This window comes from Elgaria multicarinata, chromosome 1 (assembly GCF_023053635.1).
Source record: "Elgaria multicarinata webbii isolate HBS135686 ecotype San Diego chromosome 1, rElgMul1.1.pri, whole genome shotgun sequence".
Lineage (NCBI taxonomy): Eukaryota > Metazoa > Chordata > Lepidosauria > Squamata > Anguidae > Elgaria > Elgaria multicarinata.
In genome coordinates this window covers 104,877,404-104,897,499 of record NC_086171.1, presented here as the reverse complement: position 1 = coordinate 104,897,499, position 20,096 = coordinate 104,877,404, and the positions used below count along the sequence as shown (strand labels likewise).

The 20,096-nt window shown below is 45.2% G+C and overlaps 2 protein-coding genes across 2 annotated transcripts in view; one reads left to right on the top strand and one right to left on the bottom strand.

The window, feature by feature from the left end:
• Window positions 1-20,096, top strand: part of STX6 (syntaxin 6) — a 590,646-nt gene that overhangs the window by 555,445 nt on the left and 15,105 nt on the right. The window lies entirely within an intron of this gene.
• QSOX1 (quiescin sulfhydryl oxidase 1) overlaps window positions 4,009-20,096 on the bottom strand; it is a 75,956-nt gene continuing 59,868 nt past the window's right edge. Inside the window, exons 9-12 of the mRNA XM_063130606.1 lie at window positions 18,581-18,697; window positions 16,476-16,611; window positions 15,032-15,208; window positions 4,009-10,622 (exon numbers count right to left, since the gene is read on the bottom strand). Of these exons, the coding sequence (XP_062986676.1) occupies window positions 9,760-10,622; window positions 15,032-15,208; window positions 16,476-16,611; window positions 18,581-18,697 (1,293 nt within the window). The 3' untranslated portion in view covers window positions 4,009-9,759. The remainder of the gene's footprint in view (window positions 10,623-15,031; window positions 15,209-16,475; window positions 16,612-18,580; window positions 18,698-20,096) is intronic.

The window sequence follows — 20,096 nt, the reverse complement described above, 5'->3', positions numbered from 1 at the left end:
CATGCCTATATTTATTATTATTATTATTATTATTATTATTATTATTATTATTATTATTATTATTATTTTATATAGCACCATCAATGTACATGGTGCTGTACAGAGTAAAACAGTAAATAGCAAGACCCTGCCGCATAAAATGTCCACATTTTTCATGCATTTTTGAAAAATGTGCACAAATATGCTTTAATCAACGGGAGAAGAATGTGTACATTTCAAAGATGTGCACAATTGATGCATACATTTGGAAAGTACACATGCGTTTTTATGTGAAAAAACAAAAACAAAACTCACAATCTGATATGGACTTAAGTTTGAATGAGCTTCCAGATGAAATTCTTTAAGAAACTGAGACTAAATAGGGAAGTAATCCCAATGGTATGTGAAGAGGTAATTTGGTATACTACCTGAAGACTGTACCACCTCATTCAAACCATAGTGAGCTTCTCAGGGAGAAACTAGACATTACTAAGCAGTAGTTCTGTGTCACATCCATCCCCCTGTCCTGCTATGGCTGAATCAGACTCAGCATTAGAGCAAATTATGGGACAATTCAACAGGCAAGGCAACGAAACAGGCAAATGGTCATGCAAAACCGGTCTAGTCCAATATGGGATCAGGCAAAGGTAGGAGTGGTCAAAGGACAGTTCAGCAATAAGTTACCATACACAGTTCAAAAGCAGAGACAAACAGGTCAGTAGCACTGAAGGCCAATCACAAGGCACAGTCCAGAAAACAAGGTAAAAAGCATAGGAGCTGATGAACAATGTTGTTCTGGCACTGGGTAGGCTAAAACTGAAAACTTATATAGTCAGAGCTGTCTGAGCGCCACTCAGGACTCAGCTGCAGTGTGTTACAAGCCCTCTGGCCAAAGTCCTACTTGGGAGCAAGGCCTTGCTTCCAAGGAGTTCTCCTTTATAATTGAATACTCCTTCTCAGAGGAGTCCTATTGGACTGCATTTTGAGGCAGTGATGCTCTCAGTGGCTAGGTGGTTGCTCAGCCTCAGAGGTGAAACTCTCTTCCTCCTGCACGAATGGGCTAGCAGTACTCTTCACTGAGGGCCCAGGCTCCTGCAGAACTTCCAATGGGGTGGCTCCCTGGCGTTGTCTGTCTCTGGGAGCTCTAGAAGCTCTTCAGAGAAGGCTTCCTCCAGCAGGGACATGGCACCCCTCACTCCTAGTAACACATAGTTCATCTTCTCATGGTCAGTCTTAGGAATATTAAACTGAGCATTTCCCTGCTTCCACAGCATTGGTGGGCAGAGCCACTCAATGTAATAACACACCAGGACACAAAGCAAGGCGAATCCAATCATTAGAGAGGGAAGTATGTGTGAGGGGCTGTGGAGGGACTTGACACAATTCCCCCCTTCTTCTTTTTTTGACAGCCACGTATTTCTTTTTTAAGATAGTTCCTGAGAGATCCTCACTGTGACACTGAAAACCAGGCCTCCTCCAGAGCCGAGTATTTAGGGCAGAATCTAACAGGCAGCTTATGCTGCTGATTCTGTTGTGCATAAGGGAGCTTTGGCTATTGGGCGGTATAAAAAATGTAATAATAAATAAATAAGCAAGCTCCTTTCAGAAATAAGAGTTTCTGCTCATTTCACAGCTTTTCCTGGGAAGCGCTAAATCACCCTTGGGTAAGCAGTGGGCCATGCTTGCACAACAGAATTGGCAGGACCTTCTGCTTGTGGAAGGGAATTGGCAGTGCATAAGGGATTCCATGGGTGTGTGTGTGTAAGCACCCCATTGGATTCTGCACTTAGTATTCAATAAGCAATCATGCCTCCTCAAAGCTAGCATATTGGACCATTGCCTCTTCCTTGTCAGAATTGTTGGTGGGAAAGGTAGAAGTTAAGGCTGGTTGCCAGAATTATGTGAGTAACAAACACACAAAAATAAACTCAACACCATTCTTTTCAGTCACTGCATATGCCTGAACAGTATAGCTCACAAATGGGCACTTGGGCCACAGCTAGACCTAAGGTTTATCCTGGGATCATCCAGGGTTCGCCCTTGCCTGAGCACTGGATCCCCTGTGTGTCACCTAGATGAACAGGTTTGACCCCTGGACAATCCAGGGATAAACCTTAGGTCTAGCTATGGCCTAAAGGTACCAGGTCATTGATCTCAGCCCCAGAACACCATTTTATGTTGTGGGCATGCATGTGTGGTTCTTCCTGGCCCATACCATCTATGCTGCCTCCCTCCGCTCAATGCATGTTCTGTATTGAGCTGAGGGAGGCAACATAGGTGGTAGCTAAGCAGAGTGGAGGCTAGAAGATCTCTCGTGTCCATTTTTACACCAGCTCCTTCACTCCACGTGCTAGAATACAAACAGAGACTACAGAGCTGTGATTGATAGCCAGTTCTTATGAGCAGTTGAAATTTTAGTTTTAAGCAAGAAACTTCTCACTGGTTAGGTTTGCCTCTGCTGATGGTATATCTCTTCCTATGAAGTGGAAAGTATGTGTGCGCGATGTATGTCCAGAAATGTTTACCCACTTCCAGATGAGTTAGAAACTTGAAATTTCGCATGCTGATGTGTTTGGTTGTACAATGTACCAGAAAAATCTAGAAACACAGAATTTGGGGGTTGAAGTATTTTTTGAAGAATTTAATAAAAACCAATTTAATACAACTCCCAGCATGGGTTGGGCAGGAGGCCAGACTTACTTGCCTTTGATGGCCATTGTGAATGCATGGGTGAGCTGCATGAGTCTTTCACAACCAGACTCCTAAGGTTGGTCTCGAGCAGTCAAACCAACTCCACATAAAAAGAAACCGCTCCCATAAATGGGCTGCATCCAGTTGTGGTGCCTCATCCCACCCTCTGTGTGGTTTTAAAATCATTCACAACAGTGTAAATTTGAGAGGCCAAACATGCTCAAAGGCACTCCATCCCGGTATCACTGTTTTCTCAGAATCTAGGGGAAGCAAGCACATAGCCTTTGCCCGTAAAAGGGAGGGAGGGGAGGCACTCTGTGCATGCTCAGAAACAGAGCCGACAAAGGGGGAGGAGTGCCCGGCCCAGTCCTGACCCTTCAGTACAGTCTCCTAATGGAGAACTTGGTGGGTGAGAAGCACAGGCTGAGGCACTCCCAGCAGGATTGGCTGGAGCTGGGCAAGTCCTGGGCATGAAGGGAGAGTGCCAGGGACCAGTTGCCTCAGTCGCTAGGCTCCACTGGGAGCAGGAGGGTGCAGCTCCAGCCCTGCTGCCGACAGCAACGACTGATGGCTCCCTCATGGCCTACCTACGGGCACCGATAGCACAGTGCAGAATGGACTGCTTTGGCCAGACTTGCCAGCCCTGGTGCTTCTGTATAGCCTCCTGCTGGAACACTTGGTGGGTGAGAAGTGCAGGCCGAGGCAGGCGCAGACCTTCAAACCAGCCACCCTCAGAGGTTTCCCGGCACCTGCCAAGAGCCCTGAGCAGAAGATGGTTGAGTGGGCCATGGAGCACTGCAGCTTCAAGGCAGCTCTGGCCTGCGTCATGTGCGAGAGAGAGAAGAGAGAAAAGAATTTAATTTGTTTTAAAGTTGCTTCACAGGCCTAGTACCAGCCTACATTTCAGGGTTGTTGTGAAGGTGGGGGTGGGGAAGAAACAAAATTTAATTCATTTATAAGTTAACTCACAGGCCTAGCACCAGCCTACTACTTTAAGATGATTACCTCACACACATATATCTTAGGAGGCCTGAGCAATGCTGGGTATATCAGCTAGTCATATGATAAAATAGCTGCCCCCATTATATGACGTGATATTTGGAAGTCCATCCCCAGCCCTGGTAGAAAAACCCTTCTAAGGAAGTTCACTTACTGAAATTCTCTTAGCTTTCCTCAAAATTGCTACAAAAGTTTCATTAAAGCCAAGTTCAATCTGGAAATTTACTTTAGGAGAACTTTCATGGTTGTTCGAGATTTTTAAAGAAGAGTTTGTGAACTGGCCTCTTGAAAGGCATCATACTCTTAGAAACTTGAAGCAAAAACGTGATCAGACACACAAATATTTATTAGCAAAAATAAATTTATTCCACTAACACAGCAAAACACAGCAATAGCATGAAAGATCAGATACTCCTTGGATCATTCATTTGCAGAAGCTCTGCAGGTGGAGGGAAAGGCAGTATGCAAACTCATTTGGATTGAAAGAAGTGAAAGCAAATCAAAGAAGCCACCTTTCCCTATTTAAAGAAACAGTTTATCAACCCATTATAAAACACCTCAGGGCTTTGGGATCAGGTGAGAAGGAGGTATAGAATAAATAGCAGACACATTGTTTAGTATGGTGTATAGCAAGGTAGTCTCTTTCCAGTGGCCTTGAGGTAGACTGCCATAAAAATAGGGGTTCTAGGAAATACAAAACGCATTTATTGGGGTGGGGGGAATCAGGTGACCTGCTGTAATCAACAAGTCATTTACTTCAGCTCATACTCTGCATACACATTCCACACACATCCAATTCAGACGCACATATAGGATTTGGGCTGGGGTTTTCTCTCCACCACCACCCTTTTTAAAGATTACCAACAGGCCTCACCTGCTTGTGGCAAGTGCCTCTCATGTAACATAAGGCCAATGAAGAGGATTGGGTAGGACTTTCTCAAGGGTGTGTGTACATACATCAACCAGTCCTGCAGGCAGGCATAGGAAGAGAAGGTGTAGGTCTAACTTGGTTCCTACACTTCTCCTAAAACTACATTATCCATTGAGGAGCCAAAAAGGCATCAACTTCTTCAATCAGGGATGGCCTCCTGGCAAGTTGACAGGTGGGATTTGGCCTTTGAAACAGTATGATTTAGCCTCTGGTGGCCTTAACCAAATATTAAATTCATGTGGCCAAAAAACAAAAACCGCTCTCCAAAGAAAGAAAAAAAAAGGGGGGGGGAAAGCTCTCAATTTTACTCATAAGAAAAATATATCAAGAAGTAGGAGACAGAAACAAATCCACACTTTAATACTGCATCTCTTTGGGTTTTGTAGACAATACGCTGTGTACAAAACACAATACAAACTGTGACGCCTAGTTACCTCTCAAGGGCTTATTATAGAGTCTGAGCAAATGGGACATCAGTTTGTGAGGCAAAATACATTTCTAGCTTCCAGATCATTGTCTGGAGAACAGAGTATCCCCCATCCCCAACTCCCAAGAAAATGTGGCTTAAAGGCACTTACTGTGAATGTCATGGTCCTCCCTGTAAGAAGGGCTGATATATTTTCAAATCTGTCATTTAAACCCACCAGCCCTAGTAGATTAAGGGCAGAAACAAACATTCATTTAAATCCGTATCTGGCAGCTTCTTTTTTACTCTAACATAGGCACAGCCCCTGCCCCACCGCCCAAGGAGGAGCCAAGTGTGAGGTGTACAGAGGAATTTAGAGTAAAAATGGGGAAAAGTAGCTGATACAGATTTAAAGTAATGACTGTTTTGGCCCTAAAACTTAAGGTCATAGAACTGCTTTAACGGATATAGTGGTAATGTCCAGGTACATTCATATCATCCCTCCAAAAAAACACCACCACCCTTTTAGGCACTCCCAAACACCTTTCAAAATAGTATAGTTAAACGTGAGTTTAATAGCAGCCTACACACAGGGAGAAATAATTACATTAGAGATTAAATAGCTGTTTCTCAAAACACAAATAAATGTGCTTTTTGGTACATTAAATAGGCCTCTGCTACATGCTGTCTGCCAGGAGTCTAATTATTATTGATATTTGTGGGGGAGGGAGGGTGCCAGGTACTTTAACATGCAGTTAAGGTCCCCGTCCCACAGAACTTACAATCTAAACTAGGGATAGCCAGCTTTATCTAGCCCCTCACTGCCTTTTTTAAAAAATGCATTGCTATCTTAGGCACATTTTCGAAAGGCAAAATAACTGCTGGAAAGACCAGTTTGTCTCAACGGGAGCTTTTCAGGAAACATATTAGTTCCTTGGCATCTCTCACCCATCAAAGCGCTCATACTATTTAAGAGTGGCCCCATTCAGACAAACCATGCTGTTTGTGGTTAAGCAGCATGGTTTAGCATGTTGTCTGAATGGGGCCAGTGTGTGCTCTAGTCCAGCCTTCCTTCCCCAACTTGGTGCCCTTCACATGTTGGGACTACAATTTTCATCATCCCCAGATACTCCCATCATTCCCAGCCATCTGACACACCTGGAGGATACCAGGCTGGACTAGATTATCTATTTCCACGAAGTGCTACCAGCTTTATTTGCAGAACTGGGTCATCCAGAAAAAGATTAGATTGTTTCAGGCCACAGACTAGAGTCTAGAGAAGTCTGCAAGCCCTAAGAACACAGATGCTGGCCACCTCTGATTTAAACAATGTGGTCACTGAACTGGAGAAGCGACAAATGGTGGCAAGCTAGTGGAGATTGATCTTCAGATGTTTCATCAGGATACTACTCCTTTCTGAACTCCTCCTGCCCCTCCCCTCAATTAAGAAACCATGGCTGAACGTAATAAAGTTGAATAATATTTCCAGCACCACTGTAGCCATGACAGGAAGGAAGGAGAGGCCATTGTTATAATCCAACAGATAATGGGAGTTCTCTCATCAAGTGTTTATGCTAGCCTCTCCCAACTCGGTTGGGAGGTTGCTGGTTGGCCACTGTGTGAATAGAGTGCTGGAGTAGATGGACCCTTGGTCTGATCCAGCATGGCACTAATGTTCTTATGGTGTCCTCCATATGTGATGGACTTCAATTGTCATAATTCCCAGCCAACATGGACATTGGCCATGATGATTGGGAATTATGGGAGTTGTAGTCCAATATGTCAGGAGGGCGCCAGGTTGGGGAAGAGTGGTTTATGCATCTGGAAAAACACGTAGGTCCCAATAGTTACATGTACACACTTTTATATAGTTGATCTCAAGTGTTCAAAGCACGTCACATACATTAACTCAGTAATCCTTACCACAATTTTGCAAAATAAACCAATGGGTGATTGAAAACATGGCTTTCCTAAGGCCACTGGGTAAGTTCTGAACAGAGGCGAAATTTGGATCATGGACTTCCCAGGTCATCACACTCACACTTTTAGCCACTACGCTACACCAGCTCAACTCGGCTATTTGGAGGAAGGAGTTGTACAAGGCACTTGGGTATAAAAGTGTGTGCAAAGCAAAGAGGAAACATAAAAGGGGTGAGGGGAGTGATGTGGAAATTGGGGGGAAATAGTTCTCGGAGAAATGCAACTTTGGTAATATCTACTTGTATCATACATTGCCCCCATATCCACATTTCTCTATTATTGACATTCCTGGTGATAACAGCGGCTAGCTCTCTGCTACGAATGGAAATTTGCCATGTTGAAAGCCATGAAGCACTACCATCATGACCAGTCTTTCCACCCTGTTAACCCTACCTTATTCTACTAGTGAAGAGAGCCAAGTCCACTCAATCCTTTCCATTGCACTTTAGGTGACATTACCACCGATAACTTCCCTGGCAGAAATTGCTCCTTTCTTTAAATTGAGACTCTATTTCCTCTTTCCACTGAGGGGGTTAAATAGCTCTTGTAAAATAAGGCCAGTTAGCCATTAGCGATGATGTGGACCCGAACTGGTGGTCAAGGGGTCTTTAGAAGGCCTGAAGTACAACCTATGTTTCTTCTGTCTTATCAATATACTTCCTAAATTCCAACCTTCTTTGTACTTGAACACACATGCTCCAACCATGATCACTCTCAGATATCAGAGATAGTCAACTTGTGACTCAGGTCCAGATGGCCGTTACCCTCCTCCTTCCTGGCAATTTGCCCTACCCCTCAATCTCGTCTCTTCTGTTGACAATGGAATTATAGGAAATTGGGTGATGACAGCTACAAGAGCAGCTTGAAGACAGGGTGATCCTGGGGTTCACAGGCTAGGTTAGAAAGGGAGTGGGGTGAAATCAAAGGTGTAGTTGGCAGACTGGCTAGCTGGAAAATGGCTGGGAAGGTAACTGCAAAGAGGAAGGGACAGGGGAAAAGAGACTTTGGAACGGTCTGCTAAGAAGGGCGCAACGGAAAAACGCTGGTCTTTTGATAATGGAGAATATGTTTGTTATGACCTTCTTGTGCCTAGGAGTTTTGACCCCATGTTGGTCCATACATTCCATTGCCCAGCCCTGACTGTGCTTGTTATCCTCCTTAGCCACCTTTGTTTCTTTGCACCACTGGCATGCCACAAGTTCAAGTCCACACGTCTTGGGGTTGTTTTTCACTTTGGTCCCATGATTCAAGGAACGTAAGCCAGTACAGCGTGGGAGGGGTAGGAAGTGCGGCCCTGACTAGGCTACAGCCAGGCCCATGGGAACTCCTGAAGAAGGATGCCGCAAACTCCTCCAATGCCTGTGCCATTTGTGGCACTTATGCTGCAGGCTGGCCACTTATGCTTAATGCCAAAATGACAGTGTGTGTGTGTATGTGTGTAACAGAGTTCTGCTTATTATTTCTTAACACCAGCTGCAAGCACAGCAACACACACACACACACACACTTTATTGAAGATAGTTTCACAATGGCTCAGACGTTTCGGAGTCCAGTTTAGTTTTAAAAAACAAACAAACAGAACAAGCCATCTCCTAACTTGACTATTGTAGACTGTGCTTCTATATCTAGGTTAAAAACATTGGGACTGAGTTTCTTCAGGGAAACAATGGGCTTAGAAATACCTCAAGATACCAGGAACAAAAATTCAGCCTCTCACCCAACAAGTCCCATACTACAGAGTCCCTTTAGCCTGGAAAAGTAGCCTTAAAAAAATTACAAACTTTCTTTGTCTGATTAATGATCAAAATAGCCATTTTGCTGCTGCTACAAAACTGGCCATATTAAAAGTCTACAAGAACCATGTTACACTCTTGATTCTCTGAAGGAGGATTATGCTACATTTGCCTAGAGGAATCTCAATGCATTCAATCAACTCCCCCCAAATTGAGGCAAAAGACTTTAAGAGCCCGCTCTCATTCCTCAGAGAACCAAACAGTTATCATGTGTTCTGAAATAGAAACCCACTCCCCTTTTGATGCTAAAATCAACATATCGCTCAACTATTTGTACTCAAATACAGATAATCAAATACAAAATACACCCATGATGCAGCAAATTGTGATGGAAGCAGACCTACCTTTCCCTTTACACAGAGAAGTGCGGATTCCTTCTCCTGGGGACTGTCTACACACAGGGAACCCCCCCACCCCACCCCCGGTGGTTGTGAATCTGCGCCCTGTCGGTTAAATGGTGCAGGATCACAGTCACCTCGGGGCTTCCCCACGATGCGGTGTTTTGAAAAAGTCAGGGATTTACCCTGACTTCTTCAAAGGGAGCAATGTTAACACGGCACTTCCGCCGTGCAGTCACTCCGTGGCCAACCTGGGGGCAAAGCCTGCTGGAAGGTGACCAGTAATTGGTCACCTTTCACCAGGAAGAGGGCAGGGGGGCTCCGGGACCTGGAGGGCTGCCCAGAAACCCCACGCTCCCTCCTCGGCGGCAGGTTTACCTGACACCGCCTCAGGAGAGAAAACGGGAGGTTGAGGAGGGAGGCGGTACCATGAAGACAGCCCCGGTTGCCACTTCCATGCATTTTACAGGGCCACGTGGGACACAATGCACTCTTCACAACAGATGCAGTACATGTGTATTGTTGTATTTGTGTATCCATAACCAGAGTATGTATGAATGGTTGGTGAGTAGCCAGCATAGCAGGCAGGAGGACACATACATCCACTCCCTGCACATTGGTTGCTGCACCTCCACTTCTTTCTCAGGCCAACGGGAAGCCTGCACGGCCCTTGTGATACCTCGTGCGCATGCGGAAGAAGGTATACATGCCCAACAGACACATGGAGGAGAGGAAGTACAAGACAATACACAAGCTGACATCCAACCGGGAAAAGCCGACTCCTAGGATGTGGAACCACTGGTTCCTCCTCACGGTGACCATGCCCTCCTCTCTGACCTCCTCCTCCTCCTCTAAGGCACCAATGAGCTGCTGGGGACCCAAGTCCTTATGCCTTGGCCGCTCCCAGACCGCATCAAAATCAAAAGACTTTCGGCCTTCATCTTGCATCAACACCAGCCCAAGGTCCCTCTTATTCCGCCTGTGCCTGTTGCTGGCCTGGCCTGGCACCTTCATGGCCTTGTTCTTGTAGTGTTGCTCGCTGAAGGTATCAAGATCAACAATATCTTCCTCTAGCTTTTTTGTCTTTGTGCTCATCTTGACAATACTTGGCTTATGCAGGTCTGGAGAGCCTGATCTTTCTGAACCAGATTTCTTTTTTTCCACTCTCTCAGTCTCCGGTTTATCTCTCCTCTTCTTGTCTTCCTCAAACTCCTCTTCATCTGCTCTGCCATTCTCTTCTTCTTCTTCTTCTCCTCCCTCCTCTAGCTTTCCCTCAGCTTCATGGGCTTTCTCCTCAAGGTCTCGACCATATCTGGCCAGAGGCCCCCTCTCAGGCTTTAGGAAATCCAAGTAAATGTTGCCCGGTGAAAAATGAATTTTGAAGAATCTCAGAATGGCCCTCTCATCCCACAAGCGCCTTCCATTTATGTTGATCTGGCATGACCAACACAAATCTTGAGGCGGCCACTGGATCTTGGGAAATTTGGGATTTTCACTTTCAGTGCCTGAAAAAAGAAAACCAAAAGTGGGATTCAAAATATTATCACAAAGCTCAAAGGACGTTATTTAGTATTCTGTGCAGATATTAACGAACTATATTATGGACCAGAATTTGAAAGGTGGAATCTGGAGAGTGAATAGGTGGTGCCCAAAGTCATGCCAAAGAGTGCTGGCCTATTGGCACAGTGGTTGGAGCTGTTCTGGCCCACAGCCCAGTGTAGTTGCTGACTAGCGTGCTGTATGGTTGAGCAATGTCTGTCAAGGGAGCGATGATCATAGTGTCTTTCTTAAAAAACTTAGATGCATCAAGAAAATGCTAGGTTCTGTTGGAGGAATCACATTTAATATCTCAGTGTGAAATAGAATAAGTAATAACAGCAAAACTGAAGATGCCCCACCCACCTCAGTGGAAGAGAGTTGAACTTTGTTGAAATAGGTGAGTGGCTGTCAGCATATCACACCCAGTTTTTAGGGTTGCTAAAATTTATTAGTGTTTCCCCCTCCTTAATTTTTTTAAAAAAAATGTAAAGGAAGTACATGCAACTTAATTCTTGTTATTTTCCAGGCACTAAAATGACAGACCAAGGAAGATGTCTGGCAGTATTTATGGAAATGCTTGAGTTAATGCTTTGAAGAGTTTTCAAAGGGTGTGTGTGTTTCAACAACTATGGCACAGAATATGAAGAAAAAGGTTTATAAAAACACGTTTACACTGCATTTCCATAAAACCATGCTCAAAGTTGTTGAATATGAAGCAATATATTTAAAACTTGAAAATATCTGCTTCATCACTTTTAAAGGGCTGCAAACTTTTGAATCTTCAGGTTCTTAGCCAAGTACAGATGTCCACAGCAGAATGCTCCAGTACACCTTCTCCAGGAGTTTTTCCTCTGTTTTATTTTTTGAGCCATCATATCGCTAAGATGCTTTACCATTCTTGTCGTACTTATCCTTGCAGAAACCCTGTGAGTCATAGCTGAGAGATGCCACTTGCCTTATACAGATGCCATGGCTGAATAGTGGATTTGAACCACAGTATATGCTTGTTAAAAGCCAATATTTCAACCACTATATGTTGATATATATACAGGCAATTCTGGTCCAAGGACAAAAGGAGGAAAGCCTATAAAACCTTATGTTCTTAGGCTTTGTTGTTTTGAAGCTGATTGGAAACAAAGCCAGAAATACAATTATTCAGCAAATGACAATCAAATGACCACTATTCTATGTGTGAACATGAGCTAGTCTGCCAACTATTCAAAGAGAAAGAGCACCATCTCAGTTACATGAGATCCACCTTGCCTTTGCTAGATCTGGCTGAACCCAGCATTCCCCCCCCCCACAACTGTGGTCAGTCAGATGCTTCTGAAAAATCACAAGCACAGGGCATTCAGAGATGGTCAACCACTGCCATCTGCCCCCAAACATTTGGGCTTGGAGCCAGATCCCATCCTACACAAGCGAAAGGCATACTTCAAAAGCTCAATTGTGTGATGTCGTTCTGCTAATGCCAGCATCCTGATCCAGCATACCAAGTTCCAAAAGTGCTGGGCTCTTGGGCAATGTTGTACAATGTATCGTTACCACGTGTGGAGTGTGTTTGCGGAACTGCACCACCACTATTTCTGTGAATGCAAATCTGGATCCAACTCCTGCTATTCAGAGTTAGGCTGCCTTTGAGGTACATCCAATGATACCAAGACAACACTACAGTCCCTAACACAGATTAAAATATTGCCAGAATGTTTTAAGGGGCCAAGGAACCAACCCTCTAGCCACTTCCAATTTTCTGAATCAAGTGGAAGGTTAGCTAGAAAGTGTGGAGCTTGTCAGTTTTATATGTATTAATGTATGTACGTCTGTGGATTCCCAAATGTGGAATCTGTTGAGAACTAGAAGGGTCCGTTAACAATCCTGCATGCATCAGGTGACCATCTAAAATTATGGTGTTACAGTGGTAAGTTAATGCTGACAATAACAATTGATCAATTGTCCAGATTCACTGATCTATTCCCATATTTGCAGACAGCTGTCCAAGGCGTCATCAGCATTCCTTTGCACTTGTTAACAAGTCCCAGCACTGAAGCGAGAGATTGACCGTAACATAAATGCTTTGTAACGATGAATGCTCTGATGAAATTCTGAAGAGGATTTAGCACATTTAAAGTGGCTACTTACCCCGGGCTTGAGGGAATAAGGAAGGCAGGAGGTGGGGGTGGGGGGAGGCGGAGAAGGAAGAAAGGGAAATCACATGAAATACAGCAAACTTCAAATGCACTGTGAAGTTGAAGTATATGTCTTAGAAAAGGGGAGATTAAGTCCCTGGGGTAGGGGAGAGAGGGTGGAAAAAACCCAAGAGGGACAAGGAGTAAATAATTCCTTTGTTTCCTCGGCTAGGCCAATGAGCCCCTCCCTCCCTCCCCCCCCTCCCTCCCCCGCCCTACCACAACAGGAGTCACCTACTCCTCTCCATGTCAGAGGCAAGAGGCCTGGGGAACAAGGGATTGCATCTGTGTGCGGGAAATTGAGCATTTGGACAGCCGTCTCGGGAGGAGGGTCCTCCCAGGGCACGTGTCGGCCTTTACAAGCCTCCTGCGGGAAAGACGGATAAGATTTAGTAGCTGCGTCTCAGGCTCAACACCGCCAGCTGCTTGTTCCTCTTGCATCAGGGGCTGGAACTGGCCCCCAGCTCTGCCTCACAACGGCACTTGCGTGCGTGGCAAGGGGTTAAGTCCCAGCGTGCACTTGCCAACACCACATTGCTTTGATTCCTCTCTTTGTAGGAGGAGGCAGGGCAGCTCTTTTCAGCACGGTGGGTGGTAGGTCGCCTCTCAGGTTTCCCTCCAAATTGCAGGGTTTTCAGGGCTGGCAAAGCAAGGAGTTACTGGACCCCCAGAGCCAGAAATATGGTGTGCTGTATGCTTCCTCCCCAAAAGCCTAAGACAGCACGCAGCAAGGTATTCAGAGAAACAAAGGCGATTTGTTTCCATTCATGATGGGGAATTTGTCTTAATTCAGAAATCCTTTTCTCTCGGTCAGTCACTGCCTGTAAAGTAGCAGGGGGAAATGAGCGAGCATCTTGCATCAAGGGCCTGGCTTAGTCTTAGTTCCTCCCTTTATAAAGCAGGGTCAATCGGCCACCCTCCGCCAGCCCCACCACCCTTTCTGAACCAGGGTCCAGCTTTTCAGCAAAGAACCTGGCTGAGGAAAGTTTAGTGGCTATAGCAATTGTAACTGCAGCCAGAAAGAGGGCTGCATCGCATGACAGAACCAAACAAAACTGATGGCAGCAAGACAGGCTTAGAAACAAATTGGGAGTACAATCCTTTGTATATTTACACAGAAAAAGTCCTACAACTCCCAGCCAGCCATGCTGGATGGGGCATGCGTTAACTTTTTTTTTTTTTTTTATCTAAACATGCATAATAGGATTGTACCCTGAGTTTCCAAATCTCCCAAACAAGTTTCGAAAAGAAATGTTCTTCCCCAAAGGAAACTACTCAATAAACCATGGTGATGATTTATTTTTTAAAAGAAAGTTTCCATATTCCATAGCTGTACATTTGTAGTCAACTGTGGGGACAGAGCGTTGAAACCTGCAAACTGCAAAAACAGTGCAGCCCTCCCCAACCTGGTGCCCTCCAGATGTGTTGGAACGCCAGGGATCAGGCTTCAGTCTACCTAAGCTTTCCCCGGCTAGGGAAAGCCCAGACGAAGCCACCTTTGCTGGAGACCATGAGGGAGGATGGAAGCCGAGTCGTCGATTACGCTTCCATCCCCTCTTCCTTTGGGAGGAGTGGGGCTTTGGGGAGAGGGAAGGACCTCACCCAAGGCCCGGTAGGCTTAGCAGGCCAAATTTGGGCCATTGGACAGAGGATCCCCATCCCTGCTCTAGACTCTTCTTTGGTGAGGATCGATTGTGTGGTTATATACCATGCTGGTGACACACGACTCAGCGGCATGGCGTGGAAGCAGCTACAGCACTACAGCTAGTGTGGTGTAGTGGCTAAAGTGTTGGACTGGGAGTGGGGAGATCCAGGTTCTAGTCCCCACTTGGCCATGGAAACCTACTGGGTGACTCTGGGCCTGTCAGACTCTCAGCCCAACCTACCTCACAGGGTTGTTGTTGTGAGGATTACATGGAGAGGAGGATTGTGTATGCCGCCTTGGGTTCCTTGGAGGAAAAAAGGCGGGATATCAATGTAATAAATAAATAAATAAATATGGAAACCAGGCCGAAATTTTCAGGAAGCCACGTCTCCCTCCTTGAGTGAGGGTATACTCAGAGGACTATCCCAAGGAAACAGCAGACATCTATTAGTCAATGGCTACACCAATGGGCAACACTCTTATATGCTGCCCTGAGGCAGGCGGACGTCAGTTTGCACCCCACCAGCCACCGCAGGGCCTTTACCTGCCAAGCGAGCGTTGACTTTGTTATGCCTTGACCAAAGCCAGAGAACAGCCCCATCTTTTGTCCTCACTTTGTCCATGGACTCTGCCGCCATGCCTTCAAAGTGCTCCGCGCACTCCCGGCAGCCAAAGAAGTACCGGACGTACGCTCTCATTGCTGGGAGGACCTCTCCTGGTGCTAAAGAAAGGGCACAGAAAGAAAGCAGGACAGTTAAACTGGGAGTAATGAAGAGCTGGGGCAGGGAGGGGGGAAACATGGTGAATTCAGAAGCTGTTTCTTTCCCCAAAGCACAGCTACTCCTGTTGTTATCACATTAGATTAGGAACAGATTAAAGGTGGGTGCGTTTGCACCTACCCTTTTGAAGGTTGATAGTAAACTGTTGAGGTTACTACTGCTGAAGTAAAGTACTTCACTTCTGTACTGTCCACACTGCCAATTCAAGGCCTGAGTTGCTGAATTACAAACCTGCACAAGTTGCAATGAGAATAAAAGGGTGCTTAATCCTTGGCTACTTTCCTCCACTGGGATTCTGGACAAAACGTTGACCACATCAAGAAGAAAATCGCCTGGTGGAGGGTGTTGTGGGGGAAAGCAGTAGGTAAAGGTAAGGACTAGGCCAGTGGTTCTCAACCTGGGGCGCTCCAGATGTGTTGGACTGCATCTCCCAGAATGCCCCAGCCAGCAGAGCTGGCTGGGGCATTCTGGGAGTTGTAGTCCAACACATCTGGAGCGCCCCAGGTTGAGAAAGGCTGGACTAGGCACTGTCCTCCTAGCATCCACTACTCTGTTGCAAATCAGCTCTTCCCCGTCCCATTTTGCACCCGTTCGGCATTCAGTGGGGAGTAAACTGAGTTTGCAAGGTAGATGGCATATGAGTAGAGTACATTACTGCTGAATTACTGCTAGTGTAAACTGTTTGGAAGTGTAAAGGTACCAGAATGTTCATATCAGTCCCAGCATCCATAGTCGTTTTATTTTCATTCCACTGTTGTGCCTCTCATATACTTAAATACTTCCTCTTCTCAAACTCTTCAAACTAGAAAAGTAACTATGCACAATTACTTGGGTGCCGTGCATCAAAACTCCAAAAATTAAACAGTCAGGAAACCTTGAGGCATCTCTGTGGGATTTTGAAGTTGCCAGAGTTGTGCAAGGTCAGAAACTATGCCCTTCTGCCCCTTTCCCCAAAAGCGATGAGCAAATAAATAAAAAAAGTGGTGTTGAGGGGGGTGAGACAATTGCCAACAGAGAATATGTACAAAATTCTCTGAACATGAAGGGTAAGGGCAGAACCACAACCCAAGTAAAGGACACTACAAGCTAAAACTCCTCGCTACGCTTTTGATGGAAGATCACATGAAAACGGTGTAGAAGTTTGAACAGAGACTGACCAAGAGAAAGCATTATCAGCCAAGCTGGGACAGCGGAGGGTGCATTACTTACAGCCATACTTAGGGCTAATCTGTGCTTCCTGCACGGTCAGGAGGTGGAAGAGAGTCCAGAGCCCACATGGATAATTTCGTTTTTCTCCTTGACAGCCTACCCAGGTTGTGGTCTCTGGCAACCTGGCATACGGAAGCTGAAAGACAGGGTGGGAAAAGAGCTCTCATGCTATGACAAGGTTGTAGTGGAAGGAAGGAGGAGACGGACAGAAAGGGATGAAAGAACAGGACAGAAGCTTTCAAACAGTGTTCCAGAGCACCCTGGAGTTCCTTGGAAGTTTAACAGGGACTCTGCAGTGCAAACATCAGTAAAGGCGGACAGACTTCCCCGCCATCTTCCCCATGTTGGAAGAGGCAGCATTTTGGGTACAAAGTAAAACAAACAAAACACAAGGAATATTATCCCCACCCCACCCCACCCCACCTCACGAAAGGATACTACAGGAGAGAAAAATAACATGGCACAATCCTATCCCTTCCTTCTATTTCTAATCCATTATAAACATGGACCAGCTATTGATATATTTATTAGCTATTTGATCTATGTTGGAATTACATAATGTCAGGTGTTTTTTTATCATAAATACTATATTTCATAAAGAGTATACTTTCTAAACCATTCAGAAATAGTAAGGCTGATTTCCCCCTAACTGGAGGCTATGTTTAATGCTGCAGTTAATAAACTTAACATTAATTCCATGTCTGATTTTTCAATAACCACTTTTAAATAGAACAATTTTTGGATCACAGGGAATATCTAGGCCAGTCATATACTTGATGAGATTTAAAATACTGTCCAATAAATTTTGATCTTGGGACAACTCCAAAAATGTGATAAAGATCAGCATGAGCAGTACTACACTGCCAGCAATTGCCATTTAATAAGTTATATATATACTTCAATCTTTGAGGAATGAGATACCACTGGTACTGTATCTTTAAACAATGTATTTTTAATTAGCTGAATTTGGGGGTAGATTCTATATGTACAAGCAATGTAGAGGCTCAATGGACCGGACTTGCACAGCGGCATAAACTAAAGCACACGTTAGAATGGCCCTCCAGATGTGTTGGACTACAACTCCCATTGTCCCCATCCAGCACACCATAGTTGGGATGATGGAATTTGTAGTCCAACACATCTGGAGAGTGTGAGAGTGGGAAAGGCTGCCTTAGAACATGCTCCAGGGTCCTCTGGAATGCACAGGGATATTCCATGGCAAAGGAGTAGAGCAGTGGTTCCCAAACTTTTTCAGGTAACCGCCCCCTTGGTTCCACAAACTCATGCCCAGTGCCCCCTACCCTACATAATAAAAATCATTATTCAGAATAGCGGTTTTCAACGACCCATTAAGGAAGATAACAATAAAATTCAAAACAGTAACAATTAATTGAATATTTATTCAAAATCCGAAGCACCTGCCGCAAGCTTGCCGAGGGAGGGAGGGAAAAGAGAGCGAACGCCTCTGTTTTGTAGCTGGCATGGCGGGGTACACCAAGCAGGGTATGTCTCTTCATTAGTGTTTTGGTGCTTTTGAAACATTTCAATTCACCGTTAAAAGGACTCTTCTTAAACAGTATTAATACATGTGTGGATTCTTCCCCTATATGGCTTGGGACCAAACTACCTTCTCTCATAAAAATGTCCCTGGGTTTTAATGCCTTCTGGAGAGGCACTTCTTGGAAAAGACCACCTCGTGTGCCCCCCTGTGCAATCCCACCGCCCCCAAGGGGGTGGTACCGCCCACTTTGGGAACCACTGGTGTAGAGGATGGATGGGCAGCTTATAAGCCCTCCAGATGCTTGGGCCTACAATTCCCATCAGCTCTATCCAACACAGCCAATGGTGAGGGATCATGGGAGTTGTAGGCCAAAATGTCTGGAGGGCCTTAACTTGTCCATGCCTAGTGCATTAATAACAGCAACAACATTTATATATCGCTTCTCATTTGAAACAAATTAAATACAGGCTCCTCAGTACACAAAGAGCTGTGGAAGGAGTTTCCAAATAATGGGATGTATGAAAACTACTTGGTGAGAATATAGAATAAAAGTCCCATGCTTCTGGGGTAGGAAAATAAAAGCTCCTTGTTCCAGTCAACCTACCTCCTTTTTATTTCTCACCGCTTCCTCCCACTCGCTTTCTGAGACATTTGTCTTTGGCTTCAGCCACAAGTCCAGGTTGCGAAGGAAGTTCATGACCACGAGACGTCCAGGAAAATACTGATGGAAAAATGCAGAAGGACAGGAAACCAGAAGATTAGCTAACATAGGCCCATTAGCTGCTATCTGTGGCAGAGGTGGATGCAGAGGGCATCAAGTGCTCAAGGCTATGCCTGGGTATTTGGGCATGGCTCCCATGGCAGCCATTTTGTGATAGAGCCCAAGACAGTTTTTCAAATTGCCAAATATGCCCACAGCCCAAAAAGTTTGTCGAGACCTGGGCTAAATAGAAGTGGTAACCAGTCAGAGCAGACACAAGCCACTTTATCTGCAAAGTTCTTAGCAAATAACATTATCAATCTAAAAAACTCCTCTGGATGGCACTGTGCAGATGAAATATTGGTGGAGACGTAAGCTTTCTTTGCCACCCTCACCACCACAGAGTAGACCTCAAAATGGGATCTAGCCTGTACTCAGTTGGACTCAACCCAAATCTCTCTTGCCGTCATCCCCAATGTTTCTTCTTCTGTTTATTAACTTATTTTTATTGACTTTTCATAAGAGGTAATACACTCCTAACAAACAACAACAACAACAATTACAATGACATTCCTCTCCCATTGCTCACTTTTACTTTGGTTCTCTTAACAGGAAAAAAATCCCGGCTGCTTCAACGCCCTATGCTCCGTGTTCCAGAGAGCAATGCCAGCTATGATCAATGGGAGAGGGCAGCTAGGACTGGTCATGTCCACTACTTGGATCACTTTTGTATTCCAGAGATTGGCAAGAGCCTTGCCCGGAGCTCTAAGCATGTAAAGAGGAAACTCCCCAAGGGCCACAAGAGGCCATCAGACTCCATCACTGTGAGAGCTGATGAACCAAATTGCAGAGCCCAAAAGTCTCTGTAAACCTAGACCTCACCAGGTAACAATCAGCCCAAGGTAAGAGAATTGTTAACCTATCCTCAACCCATCACCATCTCATTCAGAAAACCTCAAATGTGAACCCCTTAGGGATTTTATTATATTTAGTGGTATATAAATATCACAAATAATAAATATAAAGTATACGATCTGCCACATGTGTGGCGCTGAAAACGTGGGGCAACCTCCTAGCTATCATGGTGGCCATGAAATCATGAGCTGCTAATGACAAGGACTTGTAGGCATGAGATGCTGAAGTCCTCTGGCATCCAAAGTCCTCTGACATCCTTACACCAAGTCCAAGAGCACTTCTTACATCTCAGGCAGCACAGGCACTGCACCAGCTTTCCCTGAACTGGTGCCTTCCAGATATGTTGGACTTCCAACTCCCATCAGCCGAGCCAATGATCAGGAAAGCTTGGAGCTGTAGTTCAAAACATCTGGAGAGCTCCAGGTTGGGTAAGGCTGCAGTGCTCCACTGTGCCCGACATCAGGTACAAATACTCGAAATTAAGAGCTGCCAAAAATGAAACCTG